At 39.0% G+C, this 27,929-nt stretch overlaps 1 protein-coding gene across 1 annotated transcript; it reads left to right on the top strand.

Moving 5' to 3' along the window:
* Window positions 1–1,948: 1,948 nt before the first annotated feature.
* mbip (MAP3K12 binding inhibitory protein 1) lies at window positions 1,949–7,774 on the top strand. Its single transcript, XM_079262576.1, has 9 exons — window positions 1,949–2,074; window positions 2,880–2,996; window positions 3,199–3,399; window positions 3,939–4,035; window positions 4,371–4,436; window positions 4,681–4,839; window positions 5,147–5,244; window positions 6,967–7,005; window positions 7,119–7,774. Exons 1-9 carry the CDS (start codon window positions 1,955–1,957, stop codon window positions 7,224–7,226), a joined length of 1,005 nt encoding a protein of 334 aa, XP_079118702.1. The 5' UTR covers window positions 1,949–1,954; the 3' UTR covers window positions 7,227–7,774.
* The last annotated feature ends 20,155 nt before the right edge of the window (window positions 7,775–27,929 follow it).

Genomic DNA, 27,929 nt, shown 5'->3' on the forward strand with positions numbered 1-27,929 from the left:
GTGTCAGGCAGATGTCCTCACATTCGACTTCAGAATACTTAATGTCATATTATTGATTTGGTAGCTGCAAGGGTCCTATGGCAACAAAACAAGCACAAATAATTGTTTTAGAAACATTTTGGTTTATTCAAATGCAACTTCACTAATTTTAGCTGTTCTGCCAAGTTATTTTTACACACAAAAGACTTTCTTTCACCAACCTGTCCAAATTAGGCATCTTCATTTCTTCTATTTGATCGGTCACTGATATTTATTATGCTAATCTATCTCAAATGTAGCTATTGGATTTTTTTTCTACTCTGAAAATTGCACATCGGTTCTTGAGGTGAACTTACTGGGATGTTCGCTTCAGGTTAGACTGAATGTTTTTCACATGTTAAAAATCCTTTTCACTGGAACAATAGTTTGTAAATGACTTTATAATCATTCACATTAGCGGAAATAATTGCAGTTCTTAGGTCAATTGTCTTTCCTCCTTTGCATTGTGTTAACATGTTTGGATGCTCCATACCAGCGAGAAGCTAAAATTCAGTAGCCTCTAGATGCTAATTTCTCACTTACTTTCAAAGTAAAATAAAAAAGTTACTTTTCTCACATTTCAGGGAAAAAAGAAAAAACAGTCTTATTGCTATGGAATTTATTAAGTCGTAATCAGTTATAGAAACATTTAATTTAAAAAGTATTTTAATATTTCTGACCGTTTCAGTTTTTCAAGTTATTCAAACATCATAATAGAATGAAATGAGAGTCAAAGTCTGTGAATATCAGCAATTTAATTTAAAATGTTTAAAGCAGGAAGTATCAAGTTGTTTTAGCTCATAAAAGTGCTTCAAACCACAACTCTTCGTTGAATGAAAAAGAAAAAAGAAACCTCACAGCTCTTGGGTCTGCAGCCAGCCAAATTAAATGAGCAGTTTTTTAATTTCTGAGCTTCTTGCTGTGTGGGAACATTCAGAAACCGCTCAGCATGTCAAACCATGTCAAGTGTTACAGTTCCTTTCCTGTTTTAGGGGGGGGAATATCACCCCACAGATGAATCAAAATAAAAAAGACTTGTCTTCAGACCCCTTCCTAAAATGATTAACCCTTCTAAAGAGCATTATTGAGTTTTGAGTGGTTGTGCCGTGTCTTTGCTTGTAATTGTTCTTTTTCTGTTGTTTCCTTCATCAGTCTTTCCTCATTATATGAAAAGAAGGGAAAAATGCCTGAATAGAGGAGGGAGATTTTCCCACAGTCACTCAACTCAGAAAAATACGCCATTGTCGCCAGGTTCCCATGCCAGTGCCCTGCTGCACAGTCTGCCATGGTCACAGGGACAATTGAGCAACCAATCTTTCTTTGGTTTGAAAACTAAGCAAGGAAGAATCATTTGTAGGGAGCTATACATTTTTATCAGTCCAGTCAGCAGATAACCAAGTAGAATATCTTGGTATATGATATTTTTTTAAATAATAAAAATAGAGAAATATGCTTAAATATTTTTTTAAATGAACAATAATACATTTTTGATAAAGTTGTTTTCTTAAACACAGACAAATGAAGATTCCACATTGAAGCAATCTCTAATAAAAGACCAAATTAGTGAGTATTTTCTTGTTTTTTTCTTTTGGTTTTTTGTTTTTGTACTTCTGAAGCCTTGCAAAGTTGTATCTTTCTTGCTGAAGTCTGTGTCAAATGTAAACTCAGTTATGTTAACTGGGTACATTAATATTATTTTTTAATGTTTTTATTACTTTTATTACTATTGCCATTATTATTATTGTTATTATTATTATTACTATAGTAATAAAAACAGATATCTATAATAAGTACTGAATACACAAAATTTTCTAAAGTGCAGCAAAACTCAAAAGACATGTTTCTTTAGTTTGGATGGCCTCTCAGTGCGCGCATGCGCCAGAGAGTTTGCATTGTGGCCAATCAGCGCTCAGCACTCTCTTGCCGTTGAGCAACAATGGCGGATTCAACCAAGCTAAGTGGAGCCGATGCTCCTCCCAGTGATTCTAGTAAAATGTCTAGCTACAGAGAGTGCATGTTGGCGATACTTAAGCTGCTTGCAGATTTCAGAAAAGAGGTTGGTTTGAATGTTTAAACTGTGTCGATCTGGAAATAGCGTGTCTCAGTCCGGTTTGGTTGTTAGCAACATGCTAATGTTTTTAGCAGTCTGAGCATGCTTTACTTTCAGGTTCCTCCCGTTCATTCATCGTTAAATTACCTTTTAATCAACCGATGTTTCTTCAGAAAGTTGCCGCAAAGTTATTTTAGTGAGATTTTACCCGCATCAACTGAATGCAAGTGTGCTTGCATTTAGACTGGGCTTTATTAACTTAGTCCCATCAGTTTAAGGTTTTATTTCAAGCTTTATCACCGGTGTCATACCGTACTTTGTCATTTTTGTGCTCGTATAGTCATGCAACTTTTGTTGTTATGAAAGTATTAAATGCTTATATATTAAACACCCCTTTTGTGATGTTTAGTTTATGTAATGGGTGATCATTTGGTCCTCTTTTTGGTATAGTAAAGCTGTAAAAGCATACAGTGCATAAAATAATCACAAGTATTATCACTGTTTCACATTGTTCAAGTATAAACTGCCTTACAATGGCTGTATCCATCATTAATTGTATCTGTAAATACCACTAGTGCAGTTTTTTTTGTTTTTTTTTTAGTAAAGAGCTCTTAATTTTATTTTATTTTTTCAATTATCAATGGGATCAAAAATACAAATAATTCACAAATAATAATTATTCTAATTAAAAGTAGTATGTAAAATAACATTTGGTGTTTAACCTATTATCAGCCAGTTTGGTCATCAAGGGATGTATTTAGATTTACATGATGAATGATCAAATCATCATTTCTTTTTCTTTTATATTTAGCTCAAATTTGGTGATGCTGCGTTGAGAATGGAAATCAACCCTGATGTTGTGAATCTTTCATCACTTCCAGCTGCTTATGTTTATGGCTGCTTACAACAACATATCATGAAATTACAGGTACATTTTTTGATGTTTTCTAGTGTTTGTCATACAAACAGTGAAATTAGGTTTAAATGAACTGTACAAATAAGTCAGAATTACACCATGTACACCATTATTTAAATTAATGAAAGTGCATTTCAAATAATGATATGATGATAATAAAGCAGTTCACTTATTTTAATTACTTTTTGATTCTCTGCTTCATCTGTTTTAATAGGCTGTTTCAGAAAGCCTAAAGCCACTGGTGGACGCCGAAGGTGTTGCATCTGTGAAAGACAACATATTGGATGAAGCTGTCATGTCATCCTCAGTCAAAGAGCACACAGCTGCCTTGTCTGAGCACCATCATTACAACTCTGCAGAGACCAAGACTGCGGCTGATGACGTCAGGGTTCAGATCAGAGCGGGAAAGTCAGAGGTTGGTTTCCATCAGCAGATCTGTCAGCTGTTCTGGCCGTGACATTTTAGAGCCCTCTTCACACTCTGTCAAGCAAATGAATAATCATAAGTAATTGCTTACAAGGATGTGCACATGACGTAATGCAAATGGCTGATGAAGACCTGATAAGCCGGGTTCGGCAAAGGATAAGGGGTCCTTTAGTGTTGTGGTGGGGTAGAACAGACCACATTGCTGGAGGGTTTGATAGAGGGCCAGGTCCTTGATGGATTATGAAGTGGATGCTCATTACTCTGAGATTGCATGTGGATGAAGGACAAGAGGCCCCATTCTGTTGTGCATTTATTTTACTAGCCAAGCAAACAGCATTCATGTACTGTTATTTGATGATGGCGAGCAATTTTACTTTTTTGGCTCCCTGGAATAATTTCTTACATTGCATTTTTCATTTCAAGTTTACCCCCAGCTCACTGGCAAAACATTACACTCTTCATGCCTATCAATAGCTCATCATTCCATTGTATCTTATCATTTGTGTTGTATCTTTATTGTGACCCCAGATTGAGCGAAGGATATCTGCATTTATGGAACGCAAGCAGATGGAGATCAATGAAAACAATGTGCGCGAGTTTTGCAACGTGATCGACTGCAATCAGGGTGAGAATGGGAGAGAGGTTGGGGGCAGGGTGGAGAGGGAGCCTGCACACAGATTGCCAATGTTTGGGAGAGAGCTGATTTCCACAGGCGAGAGGTCAGGCTGAACTGCTCCAAGAGTGCGGCTGAAGTAGCTAACACACTCGGCCTCAAAACACAACCTCCTCAGTCCAGAAAAACACGAAACAGAGTACTTTTTTGGAATTCAAACCCTGTGAGAGACACCAGAAATCATGAGAAGCTGCAGTTCAAGTGTCACCCATATACACTTTTTCTTTAATGACGTTTAATTACATTTAGAAATTCTAATGTTTTTTTATTGATTCAATCTGCTGCAGAGAACAGCTGTGCCAGAACAGATGCAGTGTTCACCCCATATCCAGGTTTTAAAAGCCATGTAAAAGGTAGGAACATGTAATGTTTTGTTGTGGTTACAGACCACTATAAACCTCTATAAAGCATGAATTAAACAAATGAAAAAAGATTAATACATTCTTAATGATAGAAAGAGAAACGTCTAGATTCAGTTGGCCGAAAAAGCACAAGGAAAATGGATGTTAATTTTTAAATGTTTGCATAGCCTTACAGACCAGAAGTCTCTTGACATTACTGATTTATAGTTTCTAATTGTGTTCCTTGGTTGAGCAGTCACACGGGTTGTGAACACTTACGGGCCGCAGACTCGTAGCGGGGGAGTCCAAGGAGAGACTGGAGAGCAGCAAAGAGGGGCGACAGCAAGAGACTGCGGAAATGCAGCTATCGAGGAGCGACTCCAGAACATCGAGACTCACCTGAAACTCTCCTCAGGTGAGTGTAGCCAATAAAAGATAGCTGATTAAAAGGGTGCCTGACATAATTTCTAAAAATTTATTGAACTGAACATTTTTAATGATCACACCTTTCCATTATAAAGAATAGAACATATAATACACAGTTTTTCATTTAGTTTTAAGTAAGCATTTTATATAAGTTTATCAGTCGTTATTTAACTATTTGGTAATGTGTTGTTGTTGTTCTTTACACTGAAAGCTGCCTGACTCCAGTATCATTAATAAGTTAGTTTTATACACATTTGCAAGTATGTAGGCTGTTGAAATACTTACTCCTTCCTCAGTGGGACCTGTTCCATTGAGTGTCTACCAGAGACTCAAGAAGCTTGAGGATCGTATCTTGGAGCTGGAGGGACTCTCTCCCGAGTACTTTCAGTCCACGGTGAGTCCTCTTGGGTGTGTATGTACAGGTCATCCTTGTAAAAGGGATGAAATAATGTATAGTTTACCAGTTTTGTGTTTTAGTCTGAGATAAGTTTATGAGAGGATTTTAATAATGTGACAGATTTATCAAAATGAACAGGTATCTCTCAGAACAGGCTAATCTGTGATCCAATTATAACCTAAAGGCACATAAGAAGCAACTGGCTTATTTTTCCACTTTACTTTATATCTCAGTTTAGTTTTTGTACTCCAAATATTCATAGTATCTATCTGCGCTCACTTTATACGATGACTGTGATTTCATAAGTTCATAAGCTTTTAATGCATCATCTTGTGTGTCTGGAGGATCTCTGCAACAAAAAAATCATGCCACACTACAAGTTGCTGCATCATTTACACATCTTGTGTTTGTGCTAACCTCACCCAGTTCAGTCTCGGTTCAGTTGCGAAGTGACAGTTTGACAAACAGTTAGCTAGGCTATATATATATATATATATATATATATATATATATATATATATATATATATATATATATATATATATATATATATATAATATATACACACACACACACATATATATTTATAAAATACGTATTACTTTATATGATTAGACAGAAAAAAAAGTTGTGGCACATTCTGCTAAAGACTAAATCTTTATGTCCACATAATGTCCACAAAAATGCTGTCTCAAACTATTTGAGACATTGTTTTTTGTCAAGAAGTTCTCCAAGGATCATTTATTTGTCAAGAGGAGTATTTTGGTGTTGTGGATTATTATGAAGTTTCCTTTACGATGCTTCCTTACTTCAACACATCTCACTCCTGAAGTTATACTTAAGTTGATTTGAAACAACGTTGTAAAACCTTTGTTTACATTTACAAGCTCATTTGTAAAATGACAAATTTTCAATGTTTTTTTTGCACAGACTTAATGTAAAATATGACTGTAGATTTAATGGACTTCATATTCAAACCTGTGAGAGAGTCACAGAGACTCTAATTCCCTAATCTCAAGGATTCTGTCCAGTGTGTTAGTTATCTAAGTGTGCTTGAGATGCTGCATGTCTCTTCATAGTGGTATTTCTCATCACAGCATGCAGCTCCTGTGAGTGCTGCTCTCCATCTGCTTTTGACTCACTGCATATTTGTGTGAGCAGAGCAAGAGATGTTGAGTGTCTTTGAATAAACTGATGAGGATGGGGGTCTTTTATATTTGATCCCCTTCCTCCCCTCAACCACCCCTTTTTTTCTTCTTCCCTTTTTTTCCATGTTTGTTGAACACAGTTGGCCCACGATTTTTGGGACAAGCAGCAAAGGAGGCTCCTTAAGCAATCCCTTTGTGGTTTTACTGGGGACTGTACGGGTTTTGCATGTAAAATCAGAACGACATCTTCTGTTCCAGCTTAACCGGGCACTCTGGCTGAATCCTACTCCCTTGTCTCATTCCCCGTGTGCTTTTCTATTGTTAAACATTTGATAAAAGAAAAATCCATTAAAAGGCCCGGTTTTATTTGGAAACAGTTCTGTCATTCTGCAGCATTTTACAGTCTTTGCCTTTGTAAATACCCATCTTTTTCTAAGATTAAGTGGACATTTGGCAATTACCATCCAAAACATTAGTTTCCAAGCATGAACTTGAGCCTCAGTTTGCTTCTTAAAAGTAAAGCCTGAGTAGAAACTGCACTAACAAAGTCCTGTGTGTCCTGGTTTTGTAGAGTCACCTGCACAAGCGACCAAAAACATCTTCTGCTCAGGTTAGTGCTTTTTTTCTTTTTTTTTATTTCCACTCATAGTACTTTATAAGTGAAGGTCAGCCCCCCTCCCCCCGCTTACAACCTACAAACATGAACCCCTTTTTGTTCTTCAGGCCTGCAGTCTGACAGAGCTGGATGAGAAGATCAGCGCAGTGAAAGCAGCTTTACTGAAGAGGGTGACTGAATTTGGGCCTGGATATGGAACAGATTGTCCATTATGACACTTTCTCACAAACCCAACTTAATTCTGGCATTCAGTGTGCATCATCAGTGCTGTTTATATATCCTGTCCAATTCTCAGTGTTTGTTATTAAAAGGGATACCATTTTAGAAACCGATGTCATAATAAAAACACCTACGGCAACATGACAGCCACAGTTGATAACCTTTGTTAAGCAAACAGGTCATAGTTTGCACTTATTGGGTCATCTGTTTAATGCCTTGCAGTTTCTTGTATTTTTTTCCAAGGCCAGCTTTGTATATTTTAAAATTATTCCAGGTTATAGGCTGTACCAAGTGGTTTGCTTTATTTAGTATTCTTCTAGGTAGTGTTAACTTGTTATTCTACATGATCACATGGCATTACCCCATGTCAGTGGTGGTAATGCTGGTTTGCATCTGTTGCACACTAAAACTAAATGACCCTCTAATGATGGAAAAACTCATTTTTATTTAGATGTTTGTTTATTTTACATTTTTCTGAGAATATATGTATGATGATATAATAATAATAATAAAGAGAAAAAGCTTTTTAATGGTGATTTCACAACAGCCGAGACTTTTGAGCATTTGAGTTATTAATGGCATTAAAACATGTAATTTAATCATGGCTTAACAGTCATTTGAGCTATAAAGTTACTGCATCCACCAACAACACCTTTTAGATATTCTCTAATTGCACGATCGATCATATAAAATCTCAAAAATGTAAAATGTCCAATTACACTTTGAAATATTTAAAAACTAATAGAAGTTTAGCTAAAGTGTGTATTAATTGTAACATTTGAACTTGTACACAAGTTCAAATGTTACTGGGCTGAAATTTGGATTTTAGGTAAATCAAACAAAGCTTTATTAAATAATTTCATATTATCTGATCATTTATTCTCCAGTAATGATGGGAAAGTGAGTGTATGCATCTTTGACTGTCACTATGTGTGTGTGTGTGTGTGTGTGTGTGTGTGTGTGTGTGGATGTGTTTGTGTGTGTGTAACTGAGATGAATCTCTGAGAGCACCTGATTTATCTTCCCAACTGCTGTGTGACGATGATCACCCCTAATGGTTCTCATTATGACAAATGACCTGATTACTGCAACTCTGTTTGGAAAACATACTGGAGACCCAACAAACCAGCATTAAATGGGACGCCACTGCGCTTAGCTCTGTGACACATTCAGAAAAGTCGTTTGCGGAGACATTTAACTGAGCAAGTAACTGAAACATTAATCAGATATTTTTTTCAACTCCTATGTATCGCTAGAGACCTTCGCATCACATCCACACATCCATATTTTATAGGTTTATATACAACATAACACCTGTTATCACTCTGGAGTTCTCTAGCATTACAAGGTTTTTGTCAAGTATTTCATTAAAACTAAATTTTGCTTTTAGAATCTCACTTATGATCATCAAAAGGAAAAAGTATCCAGACAATGCTGCCTTCTGCTGGGGTACTTGCATGATAATATTGGATTATTGATGATAATGATGCTAAAGAAGATGTAGCTTAGCTTACCCTCTTTATTTTTAGTTGTATAATTCACTTCAGTGGCTCCTAACTGTGTGATTGTTCCTCTAATGGGTCACGTAATGAATCACTTGAAGCAGGAAGCAATTTGAACAAACTTAAGTCATTTAGAGTTCATTTATCTCTGTTGAAACTCTTGTTATTCAGACATGTACAATGTGATCTAATCCAGACACGTCTTGTAGTGATAACATTAGAAACCCCTGCTTGATCTTTGTGATCCTTAAATGCTTGAAATGGATTATCAGATAAATATAACTTGAGGAAATTGTGATATTTTTAGAAAAGTCATAAAGGTGTGCCTATTAAATGAAATTGGTGATAATCTGTCGTGTTGAAATGAATTTTGCTGCGGTCTCAATAAACAGACAAGTACAGATAAGTCCAACTTTCTCACGTCTTTTGAAATTACAGTAACTCCCCTTCCTTTTCTTTGCTGTTGCTCTTTGTGCATCCTGTCAAGATTTATTTCAGAGCTGATTGATGGAGTGACCTGAACACAACAGATGAGGTTGCATTGTGGAGTTTATTAGGAAGATATTTCATTCTTTAGGCGGAAATGGGGACATTTCTTTTCACCCCTTCTTTCAGGTGTACCCTGCTTGTTGGGGTCTGTCCATCTCTTGTTCATAGACTGGAACCCTCTGGGCAACAAGGGCCACAATGTGCTTGGAAGGGGAGCACTTGAGCTGTGGTGATGTGGATGTGGCGAGGGTGGGGTAGTCTCATTGTTCACTAGGGGCTTTTGTCTCAGACACAATCCCCTTATGAGGGTTAATGAGGACAAATTGGTCTGAGTGTAACAAATGGATTATGTAGTTGGACAAAAGCTTATATTTTGTGTGCTTCTCTTGCTGGGATCCACCCATCATCTGCCCATTGAGCCAAACACGCCGACTGTCTCCATTACGTGGCTTACTAAATATTTCATTATCTTTATCCTGCTTATTTTCTTTCTTTTAAAGCATCAGACTTCCTGTGGTCAGTTTCACTAAAATGAAAAATTATGTTACATTCATGTGGCTTGGGTCACCCGGATTCTGTCCAAGCTTGCTTAACCCATAAAGTCAATGTGCCGGCATTAGTGTCAGTGATTCGATCTTTATGGAATAGATGACCATAGTGTATTCTTTCAAATGAGCCATTTCCTTATTGACTATATGTAATGCCTGTCTGTCAATCAGTCTCTCTTTTACTTCATGTCTTGAAATGTTCTTGGGAACCTCAGTAAAAAGACACAGAGGTGTTTCTTGTCTTCTGTGGGCCCAGTTGTATTTTTTTGTGGGTCGAAAGAGAGGATTCATATCCATTCATATCTCACAAACTCTTAATGGGCTCCAAGCTCTCCAAAAAGAAAGCTCTTTCCTGTGACTAGTCAGCTCCAGTCTTTATTCATCTGTGGCTCCGTGTCAAAAAAGACTGTTGCTCGTTTGTGCCCTGAACAATGAGGAACAAGGCTGAATCTCTAGCTGGGAACAAAAGACAGAAAACAGGCTTTTCACTCTGCAGAACATTAGATTCTGACACATTTTGCCATGGCAGGTTTTTTTTCCCCACCATCCTGAGTGCTGTGGCTCTGGTCTTATAAAGAGACCACCTGTTGGCAACAAGCCTGTTCTTCATTACTGACAGGCCTATTATCACAGGATGAGGAGCACCACAGGCTAACTTTTTTAAGTTAACCCTGCTGCAGTTTCCAAAGCCGGCCAACTGGGAATCATAGATTACATATTACCACTGCAAAATCTATTTCTGCTCATAATTTTATATGTTGCACATGAATAAGAGCTTTCAGCTGTATGTGAGGAGAGGGCGTCATTCATGTCTTTGTCACTCACAAATGTCACAAACAAATGGGCTCAAATGTGAGCAGATTGAACTTCTGGAAGTAGATATTTTTTAGCCACTACTGTGAGATGAAAACCCAAACATTTTTAGTGAATGGCTATTGGTGTTTTCTTTTTTCATTGGTATATGAGGTTTTTTTTGTTGCAGACATCAATGTCAACCTGCAACACATCAGCATAGCTACAACATGCAGCAGAACAACTGTGTGTAAAGTAAAGAATATTGTGATCATTGGCCTCTCGCTGTGATAGACTCCAGCTTTTCCATGACCTTTAATTGAAACAAGCGATTAAGAAAATGGATGGATGGATGGATGACAAACACTGTCTGACAGGATGCAGGACTGTTTTAAAACATATTGTTAAATTATTTGTGGTTTAATAGATCTGAAAACCTGTTGCTTACACTGCAAATACTTAAAAAGAAGAAGAAAATATTTTGATGAATAGAGTTTTATGGTGTTTTGTGCTGGCACCAGGACAGCTAAGAGCAAGTTTCCCGTTCCCGGTAAGCCAGCAGTAAAACTCTGCAAATGCTCATACCTTCACTGTCAAAAAATACTAAAATTACATCCAATGCAGTCTCACTTGTTACATGTTAACAAACATTAATAATAGAGGGGCTGCATGCACCTGTGACCCTCCCCCACCACGCAGACAGCACAAGAGAGGATCCCCCTGCAGCCCACAGGCTTCAACAAGAGGCAGTCAGCTGTGCCCTGCTGCAAGGTCTCCAGGCTCTCTGGAGTTAAATGTTCCTGTGATATTGCCAGGAGGGAGCAGCGGGAGTTGAATTCAGGCAATTACAATCAAGTCAGGGCATAGTTAGTGCGTGGGCCCTGGCAGCACCTGAGCTGGATGCTGATGAGACACTTAGCCCCAAACCCTCGTGCATTGGCCCAGGCACTGCATAGAGCGAGCCCTCCTCCCTCCTCCCTCCCCCACCTTCCCCATGCTCCCTCTCCTCCCACAGCAGCAGACCCCCTACTGGACACATCCACTTCCCTTCACCTCATTTAGGCCTCTAGAGCTCTCTCACCCTCTCCCTCTCTGGCCCTCACATTGCAATACTTCTGCTTTATATAGGTGGCGTGGAGTACTGCACTCAATCATTCTTCATTCATTCACACTGTACAATAATAGACTACTACTTTGATATTGTCCTTCAAGCACCTGTGCATAGCAGTGCTTCAAACCTGTGCTGTCATGGCAAGTTTTTGAAAAATACATGAAGAGTCATTTCTCCTAAATGCACACGCACACAAAAATTAAAGTGCAGCTAGAAGAGGATAAGAAGCTTTTGATAGTTTCTGCTGCAACATTGAGATTGAGGAAAGAAAGCACCTAGAGAAGAGACTTCCTGCCTGTCTCTGTCTTTATCACACATCAAGCCATCACGCTTAAGACCTGTCACACTGTTCTATCTACACAGATTTTCATTTACAGGTGGCTGAGAGCTGAGCTACATGTCCTGGCCGATGTGCTATGGCAACAGGAAGAGCAAGCAGAAAGGATAACGTGGTTCTTGAATATCTACGACCCAAGAATACAGTCAGGCATCACAACAACAACTCTCTTAGCCCCCTTTCCCCGATAAGATGCTCTCAGCTCTTTCTAAGGGAAAGTCTCCAGGCTCCCGTCCTCTCTCAGTCAACACACTTTTTGTAAGTGTCATTAAGACTATAAAGGGCAGGCTGACATGGAATTTGGATCGCAACAGATGTATGGATTCATAGATGAAGTGCAAAATATTTCGCATGTAAGGATCCAAAACGAGCATCAAATATGAGGAGGCCGTACGGGCTACTGAAGTCTTCGATTCTTCATCTGTAGTCTGTGCACATGTATCTTTCATGTGTTACTTTTGTGCTCTTTCTTATAAGATTGCTGGCTTTGCTCCTCAATCCACTATTATTGTCTATCTGTGGCTGTGCTTGTTAGTTCGAGCTGGACATAGTATTTGGCAGAGGCAAGGGGAAAGGTGGGACACCTCTTTCACAATTTTTGCTATAATGGGCGTCTTTTGATTTTTTTTTCCTGGGCTTTGGAGCAAGCAGGGATTGTCTCTTTGAAATTATTCCATTTTGACGGCGAAAAAGAAAATGGATTGTGCTGATCCTGTTTTGTTCCTGCGGGTGAACGGCTGCAGTATTATCCAGAGCTGACACCAGTGGCGAAGAGGCAATCACTGTGGCCCTCGCTCTGACAAAAACACTCCATCTGCAAGGAGAGGAGGAAATCACACCACAATGATGTCTGACTCTTCTGCCTCTCTCTGGCAGCTGGGCCCTGGGACCCATGAACCGCTACACAACCGCCACTACAACAGCTTCCACACAAACATGACGCACTACAAATCAGCAGCTGTAACGCACAAAAGGCAAAGCACCTGCCATTACACAACAACAAAAGCAGGACTGATTTGTTCAGAAAGTTTCTCTGGCTGAGCTAAACTAATTAGAATAGTCTGTTTATTTCCATCATGGTTATTTTTATTAATGTTCCCAGTAATGTATAGTTTCACAGTTGCTTCAGTTCTCCTGTTTTGTTAAATTACACAGCATATTTTACAAGCTTTAAATCCATTAATCTGTTTGCAAAACACAAGTACTATTTGGATGTCAAAGACAGGTGCATACGCTTGCATCAGATTAAAGATAAGCGGTCATATGGCTCGACCTGTTAGTATTCAGCAGTCTCATCTCCTTCCCTCTATGGCCCATACCTGGGGATCAAACGCACCTCTTTGTGAGTGGGGCCTGACCTCCTGCTATTAGCAAACAGAAGAGAACCCAGCTGACACCACTCTTGAGATGTGCCATGAAGACAGAGGCCCGTGATTACAGCACAATCCTAAGGAGACTCCCCCACATCCCTCCACGCACACACACAACAAGCTTACCCCCACCTCAACCACCTCTCCTCCACTACAAACTCACCCACCTCTGAAACAGATGTTAATCTCTCGCCCAACTGGCTACTTCTGAGACCTTGTTGACACATATATATCCATCCCCGAGCCATGAATAATCGATAGAGCACTATTTTCATGAACATATTTGCCAGAGCAGGTCATTTCTTGTGACTATTACCGAGATTGCATGCTAAGATTTGTGGTGGATGGTGTTCCGTGTATGGTTTTTTTTTTTTTTTAATCTATGGGTTTGTATGTGTGTGCATTCATGTGTACGGATGGTGAAGCTCTCTTTTTAATACAATGTGGATGGTGAAGCTCTCTTTTTAATACAATGTGGATGGTGAAGCTCTCTTTTTAATACAATGTGGATGGTGAAGCTCTCTTTTTAATACAATGTGGATGGTGAAGCTCTCTTTTTAATACAATGTGACTCAGAGGAATATGAGTCTGTCTTGTGCCTTTATAGCGCCACATGAAAACCAATGAAGGTAAAGCAAGAGGGGGGATTAATTTGTTGTGAGAGGCAGAAGCTCAAGTGGGTTTTCCAATAGCAAATTAGCAAACCCTCATTTCAAAAACCCTCATACATGCTAAAGAACTAGCCACACAAACACACACAGCATTTACATGCATCCAGCGTGTTCTTACAAGGCAGCAGACCAAGAGATCAAACACAGTTTTTCCTCTCTTTTTCAGGAAATATCTCTCCTGCTTACCTTTTTTCTTTCTCACGCCAGCTCGTTGAAACACACACACACCCACAAATGAGCACACACAGAAAGAAAACTTCAATTTTATCTGCAGGGGCAGAAATCAATCTGACATCTCTTTAGTTAATCTGCAATGACTCTCTGCAGATCCTGACACTAATAAGGTATTGAGCAGGTGAGGCCAGGGGCTGAGGAGGAGAACAGAAGGAGAAGAGAGGCCTGCAGTCTGGGGCCCGACTGGCGGCTGGCACTGTTCCAGTGCAATTATAGGACTTGTGTATGGGAGAGAAGAGTGCAGGAGAGAAGCAGCAGAGATAGAGGAGAGAGAGGGAGGCAACGAGAAAGAGTGAGATAGAGGGGTGGGGGGGTGGGTAAGGAAAAAAAAATCGATCCCATCTGTGGTATGATGGTTAATTAAAGCAGCTCTTGAGCAGCCCAGGGATGAGAGGCTTGGCTGGGCTCCTGGAGGCACAGCTCTGATTACTCACACAGAATGGATGGTTTCTTAGCAAAGAAAGGAGGAGGCCAAGAGCTGCCTGGTGGGGTGCACAGACAACGTCAAGGAGGAGAGACATGTGCATGCTGCACACTTACGCATGAACACATACACATGTGCAAATGGACTCAGACGAATTCTTCGATGCACATGTTTGTTCTTGCATGCAAATATCACAGTGTAAACTTATACATCTCCCATCTGTAGATATCAGTGCAGACACCACACAAATATATAAAAATAACACAAAAATACCAATAGAAAGCAGGCAATTTGTGTGTATTTGTAGCTCAGTGGAGTTACATCGCACAACTGGTAATGGAGTTTTTTTTTATTATTATTAATATTATTATCTTAAAGAAAAAAAAAGTCATAACCTTTCAAAAGGAATTAGAATATTCTTCATCAGGTGAAGAAGACACTGATTCTTCCTGGTGTAATCTTACCAATACATTTAGATAACCGCAAAGCCAATTTCACTCTCCTTTTTACAATCAAGGCTCTCTCATGTTAAGAAAGGGTGGGCAACACATTAGCACTTTGGTGTGACCCTACCCCCCGATGGTGAGATCTGGTATTGCACAGCAGGACCAGTTCATATTGGAAATATTGCTTTTGAAAGTGTTTAGGCGCAAAAACAGCCAACAGTACTGTAGAGGCACTTACTAACATCATTTTCTTACTATTGTCAAAGTTTAATGGTCACCTTTGACTATGATCAGTCATATGTGAGTTACAAGCATTAAATCTGAAGTCTCAGAGACTATGTAAAATCAGGGTTCTTCAAAGATTATATGCACTGTAAAAGGAAGAGAAAAACTGTTCATTCTCCTCTTTCTATAAAGTTGAAGCAGTCATATAATCATACTCTCAGAGGAGGAGAGAGGTTATAATAAACTTCCAAATCTCTGGTGTATGAATTATGTATATGGCAAGGAGTTGATGGCTGCAAAATAGAAAAGAGGGTACCTGTGGCTGATTGAGTTGCGTTGTGCCATGTCTCATGGTAGAGACATCCGAGGTCAGGGCCTTGTGCTAATTGGTGTCGGGCCAAAAGCTTGTGAGTTAAATGAGAAAATTACACATTCAGGGAGGAATCATCTGCAGTTGTGGGGGTGCCTTTTACAGTACAACTGCAGTCATGTCTGGATATAGGAGACAGCTGTCTGGCTCTGGGTACACAAAGACAAAGTAAAGAGTAAACTTTAGTATCTGAAAAGGTATGCAAACTGCAGGTCAACTACACAATCACACTTATTTCATACCCATTAGACTGAAACGTTGGCAAAATTCATTTATATATATAAATATATTCTGTGCTGTGTATGCCTGCTCAAAACCTGCAATAAGTTTTCATTTCCATGATGTGCTTTTATATCCACTTTAGTATATGCTGCTGATCCATGTTAACAAATAAAATGTAGCTGAGGTATCACAAGATAATTCTAAAGTGCTTGTGATAAGTTTTCTTAAGCTAAATCAAACTGATTAAATACATTTTTGCAGTAAACACTATAGCAAGTAGCCTGTAGGAGTTTATAAACTTACCTTTTTAACTATTTTAGTCATAAACACACATGTAAACAAGCTTGAATAAATAATGTTTGGAAACTTCATACCACTGTCTCATGCATCTTTTCATACACAGTGATGCTGGCCTTCTGCCCAAGCTTTTTAGCAGTATTTCACTCCAAACAAAGTCAACATAATTTAAAAATAAACTACAGTATGACTCATGGTTTAATATAAGAAGTTGACTAACAAAACCTCTTTATGTTGATTATCATTTTTTTCATGAAATGTTTTTCTTTTGTTTGCCTTTGAGGTAGAGTTGTGCCTGTATGTGTCATTCAGAGTGTTGGACAATTGTTTTTACTTCTAAACAGCATTCCTCCACTCCTCCGGCACACCCAACAAACAGACAAACAACAATGTAGACGAAATGACTAAAGTGTTAAATTGCCTTCCTTTTGTTCTTTCTCTTATTTCTCTTTTCTCCTGGCTCTTTCTCTTTCTACGACAGCCTCCTTTGGTGGGAGTCCCTGTTAATCTTAAGTAAACACTATTAACTATTTGCTCATATCGCCCACAGAAAGTATGCCGCAGCCTCCTTTGTCTCACTATCAGTTGTTTAAAAAGGCTTGTGATGTAATGGCGTGGTCAGTCAGCGCTGGAAGCTTTGATGTGCCATTTCATGTGGAGAATTAACCCCAATGATAACTAAAAAACTAACACTGAAGCTGCAATCTGAGGAGGCCACGTGGCAAAATAACTAAAGGAAACATCACCTTTTTTCAAAGCATGAGCATAATGTAAAAGTTTTTATTAACAAAGACATAAGTTTTAAAATGTTTGGGGAATGTCAATAAGTCATTTATTAGGTTTTATAGACTATGAAAAAGCAATTGCAGGTCATTTAAGGGAAGGTTTTCTTTGTTGACTAATATGTCAACAAGACATTGGCATGCATAACTGATTCTCTAACATTCAGTCCATTGTTGTCAGTGTGACAAGTCTCTGTGTTTCACTTTGACTCTACAGAACATGAAGGACTTTGCATACCAAGTCAGCTTTTTTTTTTCTTTTTTTTTCTTTTCTGTTTTCCTTTTCACATGTGTGTAGTAGCGTGGGGGTCAACCAGAAGTCTATTTATTTCACTGGGAATGCATTCAATCTTCTAAAAATTTGAAACTCCCCAGATTTATCGAGAATTTATTGAATTTCTTTCCTTTTTGCAGTGAATTTCAGAGAAAGCCTGTCCAAGAAGGACCAAGAAGTTGGATGTAAACAAAGCAACAAACTGGCTATGAAACTATTAACTTTGCAGTCAATCTGACGGGAATATTTTACAATACTGGACAAAAAATTTGCTCAGTTACTTGGGAAGCAAATTTAGGGGTGAATAGGAGACTATAGGACAATTAACCCTTACTTACTGGTGACCACAGAGATCAGGCTTTTTAGGGTTAGTAATCAGGGCAAAAAAGGGGAATGAATGAGGAATTACTGCAAGGAAGCCAAAGAGAAATGAATAAGGTACTGAAAGATACTTAACCAGTACTTACTGGTGACCACAAAGATCAAGGCTTATTAGGGAAAGACTGGTTAATTATCGGGGAATCCTAAGAGAAACAATCAGGGACTAATAGTCTTTGGTTTAGCCTTGTCTTTACTTTCTGCTGCTGAAAGCTGCTGGGCGGTCATGGAAATTCATAGCATGCTACATTAATGAATGTTAATTGCCTCTTTTATTTATTTTTTTTATTGTTGTGTTCTTAGATTGCTTGTGTTTTGTAAAGCACTAAGGGTTCCCCTTAAGTGTTTGACAGTTATAGATTGAGTTGAGTTAAATTAATCATTTATCTTTTTTGTTTGAACCATTTCAGTTCCTATTTACTTGTTCATCTCTTTCAAAGTTTGGAATATGAAACCACATTAGATTAAAAAAAAAAAAAAAAATGGACTTGGTGCTGAAAGGCCCTAATGTTACATATTAGCCAAGCATTAAAGATCAATTGAGATAAATGAAAGCAACATAACATCACTTACCAGTCTGTGGACAACTGCTTGAAAGTTTTACATTTAGAATTAGACTATTTTCACTTTTCATTCATTTATCTCATTATTTTTCTTATACTGAAAGTTAAAAGTATTTAGGTCAATCTGAGGAGGAAATTGTACTCTTCGTGCTCATTAGTTAATGACAATTCAAATTTAGCCCTACCTAAAGCATATCCAGCATTTTTATGTATTTTCTCAAGAGAATGAACATGATAAAGCATTGGTCAGCACTTAAAAGAATAATCACATTAGAAAAATGCCTACTGATGTCAATTTTGATGGTATCAACCTCCCTTCTACCCAGCAGTGAGAATGAAAGTTTAAAATCCATTAGCTTTATTTTCAACAGTGTGTATGTGTGTAGAGTGGAGTATGTGATGGGGCGTGTGTGGGTGTATAGAGGTGGAGGGATGGGGTGGGAGGTGTGGGCATGCATAGGGGGCAGTGTATGAGTGAAGGTCGGGTGGGGTGTGTGTAAAATGGAGGAGTGTGTGAATGGGGGACTGAGTTGGGGGTGCATGATGAGGAGTGTGAGGGGTAGTGGTGTCGAGGGGGAGTGTGTAAGGGGGCACGTTATGGGGTGTGTGTGTGTGTGTGTGGGGGGGGGGGGGCAGATTGGTGGGAGAGTGCAAGATGGAGTGTGTGTAAGTGAGGGGGTAAACAGGATGTGTGTAGGGAGAGAGTGTGTGTGTGTGCGGGCATGTGTGTGTGTGTGTGTTTGTGTATGTGGTTGCCAGGGAGCGCGACCAATGCACTGGGGTGCAGCATGGCTGCCACTCGGTGGCGGTCTGGGTGTCCTGGCTTTCCTGGTGTGGGCTGTGCCCTCTGCCTGCGGGGGTGGTGGGTTGTCTTCGGTCTCCTGGGACCCTCGGGCCCGCGCTCTGTCTGCCCTGGGCGGCCGGTGCCCAGCGGGGCCTGTTCCCCCTGACTGTGGGGGACTCTGTCCGGTCCCCCCCAACCCCTGCTACCTCCTGGGTGGGTGCTTGGCTGGCTCCTGGCGGGGTGGTTGGGGTCTGTACTTTGGGGTGGCTGCTGACTACCCGGGTCTGGGGGTTCTCCTGGCCTGCCTCTCACCTTTTTATGGGCGGGGTCACATTGGCATGATCATTCTTCTCTGAACACGTTCCACTCTGTATGTTCTGCGTGTGACACAGTCACTGAGTCGCCTGCAGGTTTATTTACTAACAGCAGCTAGTTTTCTTTCTGTGATTCTGATTCACCTTGTTAATTTCTGGTTCTCCTGACAGTTGATGGTTTTGTCCTTCCACAAGAGGAACATAATTCCAATGTGTATCGGTGCATGTATATGTGTATATATTAGTGGGTGTGTGTGCATGCTTATGCATATGCATATGTATGTAGGTTGTTCCCTCTCCCGTTGTTTCTTTTTCTCTTTCTCTCTCTTTTTCTCTCTACAAGTTTTTCTTTTCCTGTTTCTCTTCTTCTCGATTGTCTTTCTGTCCCTCTTCTATCCTGTCTGGTTCGGCCCAGCAATACAAACTTTGTAATACAAACAATTATGCAAAATAAATTGAAAAATAAAATAAGAATCCAGAATGGCAAAGTAAATTTGCCCAGCAGAATACAGCATCCAGATAATCATTTTGCTTGCTTTAATGCTGGACAAGACAAAAGAAAAAAGCATTATTTTCATAACATGCCCCTGATTATACACACCTTATCACACACACGTACCATCAATGTAAAGCTAGTATTAGTCGTATTGGAGAATTTTCATCAGGTTTACCATTAACTATATTTACTTTAATGCTGTAAATAATGAGACAATTCTACATAAATAGAAAAAAATAAACCCTAAGAACAAATACTGTGCTCCCTAAACCTAAAGCCTGTAAAAATACAGTTTCTGCATTATAAGGTTGTTACTTATTTCAGTTCAGAGTTCAGCCATCAGATAATTATGAAAGCATTAATTACATTTAATATTCATATTAGATAAAAATAAAAAAAATCAACTAAAGAAATCATGCCCTTTTAGAGAAGTTTGATCTCTCTTTTCTTAAAACTGTGCCAAATTGGTTCCAAGATGCTTTTGGGGACACAAACCCATTATTACAGAGATTTTGGCACCAGGGTGAGTAATGGCAGCAGTGCATTAGGAAAGAGAGGGAGAGGGATGTGTGATAGCCTGAGTTGTGAGTCAACATCAGAGGCCGCAGGCTGACCCCACAGGGGATTACACACTCTGATTTAAGAGCATCTCTCCAGCTCCTCGCCTCTTTGCACCACCTCAGAATACACAACACAACATGATGCAACATAATGTCCCGGAAAACAGACACAAGCTCACACACGCTCACATCCACACACAGAGAGAGAGTTGTGTATGGGATCATTCTCGTTATACCCTTATTCTTAGCCCTTCTCCATCTCCTTTTATAGGGTTGGGGTAGAGTAGGATCATATCAGGGTTCATTTCCAGTAAAAGAGGGAGAGAGATCAGAGCCCCTGCCGTGGTAAGTAAATACAGCCTAATGGCCTCTGATTAATTCTACATTGCTCTCATCGGGCCAGTAAAAAGCGATGTAATGACCTGCATCTTTCTCTCCCTCTTTTTCTTTCTCTCTGGCTCTCCCCCCTCTCTCAATCTTTCTCAATTTCTCCCTCATTTGCTTGGCTTTTGATTATGAATTAAAAGGGATTGCAAATGGTATGCTGTTGGTTGGCCCCCTGATTGCCATATTTGATTAAGAAATGTCAGTGTGCATGTTTCCCATGCCCGTCTTTTCTCAGCCTCTCTGGTCGCTGCAGTATTCATACATCCACGAGGAACACAATAGCCAACTTGAGCTCAAGCAAACTTGCGCTAATCAAACACATTCTTCCATCTCTCTTCTCTCTTCTTTTTCTCAGCCTCTTTTCTCATTTTTTTTGCCTTTTGAAGACTCGCTAGGGTTTTGTATCAACTGTGATACACACCAACAAGGGAGAAATCACAGACAATTAAAGAGCATTGAGAAAGAAAGGTGGAGAGAGAGTGTGGCTGGGAACAAGTAATACAAATCCTCATTCTTCTCTTTAGTGTCAAATCAGGACAGACAGCTTTAGTCCAAGTTCTCTACTGTGTAACCCTAAACATGGAAACATCTGGAAGTGTTTATTGGTATGATTTCGATTCTTAATGTCATACCTGTATACCACAATATGTATTAGTATAAATATATATATGTGTGTGTGTGTTTACTGTAACAAAATGTTACAGTACACACATCCAGCTGATTTGTGGGACAAAAAATCAACTTTCTTTTTTCAGTAAAGTCTGAAGTTTAACCAAAACGTCACAAACATGTGGCTAAAGAGAGATATAGCGCCTGGTGATGATAAAATTAGCCAAGTACACATTTGCATAGACTGATAAATGCAATACAGGTCACTGTAGTACAATTATAATCCACTGTGAAAAATACAAAATCCATTTTGTGATCCACATTAGTACCATTTATAATACCTGTTCATAGTCAGCTCATAAGAAAATAAGCAGAGAAAACCAACAGATTCCAACAAATCTAGCAGAAAAAGACCCAGGAAGGGTGGCCATCTAACTCCATAGGTATGTCGAGGGTGAAGGGGACAGGGAGGTCAACAAGCACTGGAACCCTAAGTTAGACCTACTTACTGAGAAAAAACCAGGATTAAAGTTGGCTTTGTATTTTCAGAGTGAAGAGCCTGGTATGAGCTAAAAGGGCTACAATTTGACTTGGAGATCACCTTTCTTCTCCTCTGTAGCAACATAAACGTGATGAGTTACTTAGACATGTTCCACAAAATGGTGATATTGTTCTTGTCGGTGTGATTGTACTCTGCACATTCGGTCATAGCTTTGATGTCTAAGGGGGTGTAGGGAAAGGTGGAGGGAGGTTTGGCTCATGACACAATTTGTTTTAGTGTACAGGCAGCAAACCTTGCGATGAAAAGATTTCTGTCTTTGTCTATGGAGCCAAATCAGGGCCACAATGTTTGTTTATGTCCTGAAGGCAAGGCGATAGAGGGAATGCCTCCAGGATCCTGTGTTCTGTTGTCACTTACGATTCCACACCCCTGCCTTGCGTAGCCTCGCTCACCGCGCCAGGTCAGGGTCAAAAGTTTAAAACAGATAAAACAGAAATCTGAAAGTGTAAAATAAAAGTCTCAAAATCAAATAAAAATCTCAAAATATAAAAATTTGTAAAGATTTGAATCTGAAAACATAAAATCTGAAACTGAAAGTAAAAAAATTAGCATTGAGACAATGCTGCTATGGTTTATTTTCCATAAAAGGGAAATGCAACATCAAAACAACTAAAATAAATTGTATCATTTGGCAATGTGTGCATGTGTTGGATCTAACAGCAGCAGCCTATAACATTTCACAGTAGTTTTAGTAATAATACCAGTCAAAAGTTCAGAACAGCCTACCTTTTCAGTTTTTAATTTCAATAAAGTACTTCAAGCAAATTCAAGCAGTTCAAGTTAGTTTCAAAGCAATACTATTGTCATCATTTGTGACTTTGCAGCTCAGTGCTAATGGAGTCCCATAAAGCAATTTTTATTTCATTTTCTAGCCTCTTCTTTCTAGAGTGAATAAATTGGCTGAAAATCAAGGAAAATGTGTGTAACTAATGAAAAAATAATAAAGGCTCATTGTAAAAGTGGCTCAAGGCCTAAACTCAGTAATATCCTAAGCTTAATGTTACTGCACCAACATCAAATTTTTCTTTGCTAAATTTTAAAGATTAGTACAAAATTATGATGAATGAATCTGCTTTTTCATGATGCTTTGTTTTTCCCTCAGGGGAACAGTTATATTTGAACAAGTTTTCATTATATGATTAACAAATAACTTGCCGTAATAAAACAAAGAATGACGGCCTGGCTGCTGTGTTGCACCAAACAAATTTGATTAGCCAAGAGGAGCTTTATGAATACAAGGCTCCTCTTGATACTTCTTAAGTATTATTCTTTGTTTTTACATTTGTTTAACACAAAATTTTCCCAATAAAGCTAGACCTGATACATGACAAAAAAAAAAAGCAGAGCAAAGTGAAGAAAAAGGAGATAAAGAAACACCAGCTAGATAGCAACAGCAGCAACTGTTTAATAAAGGCAGATAAACCAGACAACCAGCTGCTGCACCTGTAAAGAAACATCCTCTGCAAGGAAACAAAGCTGACAATCATCAGGCGCACCTAATGAATCACAACAGCCAAAACACAATCAAGACACAAAAAACTGTTTCCTTTGAAAAAAGCCAAAAACACACAATAAAATGTTTCAGTATGGCTTCCTGAGAGTCATGTCACAAATCAAAGCATTGGTACTGATTTCCAATGGTCTTCCATCCATTTTTTAAGTATTGCCTCATTAAAAAGGGGTGATTTTGGAAATTTGCCAGGCCAAAAGTCAGTGTGAAACTGTTTTGAACTCATTAAGATTAAGTCGTGAAAGGTGCTCCATCCAATTACTATAGCTTTTTTTTTCTTTAGTTACTTAAAAAATCTCAGTCTTTTAATAAAAACCAGGAAAAATATTTGTCTTACAACCGGTGTATATCTGACAACAATGCAGCAAACTTACATCATCTCATGGCAGAAGGGGGGCAACTATAGCTCAGGAGAGCTTGCAGTAGTTGGCTTGCAACTGGAAAGTTGAGAGTTCAATTCCAGACTTCTCCTGACTATGTGGTTCAGTGTCCTTCGGCAAGACACTGAACCCTAAGTTGCCCCGTGATGTGCCTATCGGGCTATGATATATGATACATGTAGGTCGCTTTGGATAATAGCGTCTGCTAAATGACTGTAGAATAGAATCTCAGAATAAATTATTAAAAAAGATGATGATACCCGCAAGATAATATGAATCTTTTGTGAGATTTTTCAGCTACTTTTATCCCGAGTACATTTTCTTGGACTGCTACATACGGTCGCTAAATAAATATACAAATATAATATTTTAGTCTTATTGCTGTGAACAAGTTTATTTTGTCTGTTGAAGAACTTTTTAAGCATCTGATTAATTTCAAAGTCATACTTCTGTCAAAATATAGAACATTTTGCACAAAAGATAAACTATTAAACAACACTGTGGATGTGTTTCGTGCCCATAGATAACCCAAGATTTTAGCTTCGGTTTTGTTTTTAATGTCTAATCACCACTCCCTCACATTTCTTCACAGCCGAGTTATCTTCACTCTGAAGCATGTCTTTCTTGTGACCTCTTCCACCCTCTTGCTGCTCCTGTCAAAGCCATTAGTTTGGGCTCAGCAACACGTATCTCATAGTCTTACACCTCAATCACTAACAGCCCTCAGTGGTATGCTGCTCATCACCACACAGGCCACACTGAGTGTGTATAAGAGTGTGTGAATCTGTATGTGTGTGCGTGTGGCTGCTCATAGTGTACATTTAAGATGTATGTGTATTTAGTGCAACATGTCCATGAATCTATATGTGTGTTGTTGTGTGTCTGCATGCATGACCATGTGAACAAATTCACTCATTGTGTGGGGACATGGTGTGTGTGCACTTCCACTTGTGTGTGATAATGGGCTGCGTCCATCAGCACACAGAACACGAGGCCTCCGTATCAGGCAGAAGACACTTAATGCCTGTCACAGGGTGAGATCAAGTGTGTACAAAGGAGAATTGATTCCTTCGAAAAACAGAATCCAACCAAGGACAGTTTTTTCCATTTGCCAAGGAGTAACAATGAGTGCAGTGCAGAGACAGAGGGGACAGGATGAAAATGGGAGACGGAGAAATGGCGACGGTGCCTGCAGAAGAGAAATGTGTTGATCTTTTAAGATGAAAAGCTCTACTTTCACAAGCTGCAAAATGGGATGGTGGGATTCAACCCCAAGGCTATACGAAAAGGAGTTTGTTTCCCCTCCTGCCTCTTTCGTTTTTTTCTTATCAGTCTATTTCTGAAGAAGTGGTAGAATCGGGATGACAGAACGTGACTATATGTCAACGTTGTTCTGCATTAGTAAGAAATGGGCTCCCTCACTGACTACCAGGGGGCTACATAAGTTATCCTATGTTAGAGATGAAGACAGAAGAAGAGGAAGAGGTGAGACTGAGGTTTGCAGGGCGCAGAACAGGGGAGGCTGTTAATAAGGGGGCTGTATGAGCAGAAAAGGTTCCACTGTGCTCTTTTTTTAGGAGGTGTCCCCTCTCACATTATATTCTTGACTCCCCTCCAGGAGGGCCTAATAATGCTCTCCAAGGATGACGGAAAATAAGATAGAAGGGGGGGGGGGCTGTCACAGTGCAAAGAAGCGCCCCGAAAGCCTCAGAGGAGGTGGCCAAGAAAAGGGAGAGAGAACGCTGTCCCCACTAGAGAGATGAGTGAGAAGGAGCTCTTTTTCTCAAGACTCTTCATATGCCCATCTTCCTCTCACTTCAACCTCTCTCTTCTTCTCCAACTTACCTCTCCACCTCCACCCATCCAACCTTTTTTTTTTTTTTTTTTTTTTTTAAGCTCTCTGTCCTCTACAGCAGGTTGGTAATTGTCACACACACCAGAACTATTTTCTATTAACTTAAGTATGTAGCTGATATTTCACTGAGTTAAATCTAGATTTAGTTGTGATTCCAAGCGGCATCACAAACAGGAAACGAGACCCCTAGGTTGCACTGTGGAGGGCAGTATATGTATCTGTATTTATGTAAAATTTTTTAGTTAGTTAACTTCCCATCTTTGTGAATTTTATTAGCCATATCCAAAACAAGTTGACAGCCCACACCCACCTACTCCTTCTATTCTCCCAGAATGTCACAGTATCTATAAACAAAATCAGAGGGTACAGTAAGGTCTCTAATCAAGGCAATCAGTGCTGTTTTCAGAGGTGTACAGCACAGCAGCAGCGCTGGTCTCATCTTTAATTACAGCCTTTTGCATTTTGATGGAGGGGGGTGATGGGGGTGATTGTGCCTTATCACCTATCTCCAAGGATAAAAGACTACCCAATTACTTTGTTTGGATGCTAATGATTGCTTTTCATTAGTAGCCGCTCTTAGCCCTCCTCACCCAGTAAATGAATGAATATGCAGTAATTTCAATTATTGGAATTATGAAAATTGCTTTTAAAAAGACAGCCCGGGTATCATCAGCTTTCCACTGTGACATAATGCCATTTTAATTTCTATAATAGTTTTAATTGTCAGTGTCCCCGCTGTGCATTAATCATTTAATTGTATTGTCTTTTTCTGCCACAAACACCTACACCCCCCTCCCGAACACCCACTCGCTTTCCCGCCCCAGCTTTGAAAATACAAATCACAATCAGGACTATCATCTTGAGAGTGATGAGACACAGTGTAGACAAAACCAAGTTAATTCAAAGTTTTCAGATGGTGACAGATGGTTAGTCTTTGCTGGAGGATTTTATTGAGTGAATGTAAAGTATCTGGACGACATATGACCTTGAAACTATCAGATATTTTGGCCAAAATTCTTGTAAAAAAATTAAAGAAGTTAATTAAAGAAGGTCAAAAATAACAATAAAATAGTTTTAGTTCTATACTTTAGTTTTTATTAGAATAAAGACTTTAATGTTCTATTTTCTATTTACCAGTCTATGCATGGCTAGTTGTTGAGGACATCTACTGTAAATCGACTTGTTTATTTATTCCTGTTTAGCAGTTGGCAGTGTTTGGGATGACTCACTAATACCCTCTGAAGTGCCAAAAGTCCAATTCAATTCAGTTCAATTTAGCTTTATTTGCATAGCGCCAATTTACAAAAAAGCCATCCACTTCCATCTAGTTAAATGTTTTCCAATAATGAATTCATTCAAGGCAAATCCTTTCTATGATCCACATTTATCCAGTTTCTAATAACTTTGTCCACAAACACCAATTTATTAAAAAGAAAAAAGAAGAAGAAGACAAAAAAGCCAGAAAAACCAACAGATTTAATCAAATCTTATTTTTCATTCAATCCTGTATCCTGAGCATGGGCAACAGAAAGAAAAACCTCCCTTTTAACAGGAAGGGGAAAATCCAGCAGTGAGAGACTCAGTCTCAACTGGTTGATGAGGGAAAGGCCAAGAAAGGTTCAACCAGAACTTTAAGCTAGTGATACCCTCTGTGAAAGATGAGAATGAAAAAAACCACAACTTTAAGACAATGATAACATCTCATCAACAATCAGTCAAAAGTTTGGACACACATTCTCAGTAGATTTATACACACATATTTGCACTATATTGTATATGTATTGACATTGACATTTATATGTTGTGCTATACCCACCCTTGTTGTTGGCTTTTCTTTCAATGCAGGAACTATCACTGAATGATTCCAAGTTTATGATATGATCTCAGTGTAGTTTTGAACTTCTGGGATGGACTGGTGACCTGTCCTGTACCCTGCCTCTCGCCCAATGATTGCTGGGATAGGCTCCAGCTTCCCCGCAACCCTTTATAAGACTAAGCAGGTAAGAGGATGGATGGATGGGTGGATGATATATACAAATAGCAACTACTCATCCTCACATTCTTTAAAACAAATCTATTTTTGAATATATCTCTACTGTTGTGACCATTATGCATGAAAAGATTCAAACCAGATAAAATGACACAATCTCATTTTTGATCATTAAAACCATTAGTTATTAATATCAAGTTATCAATAAAACCATTTG

Source organism: Telmatherina bonti (assembly GCF_933228915.1).
Source record: "Telmatherina bonti genome assembly, chromosome: 22".
Taxonomy (NCBI): domain Eukaryota; kingdom Metazoa; phylum Chordata; class Actinopteri; order Atheriniformes; family Telmatherinidae; genus Telmatherina; species Telmatherina bonti.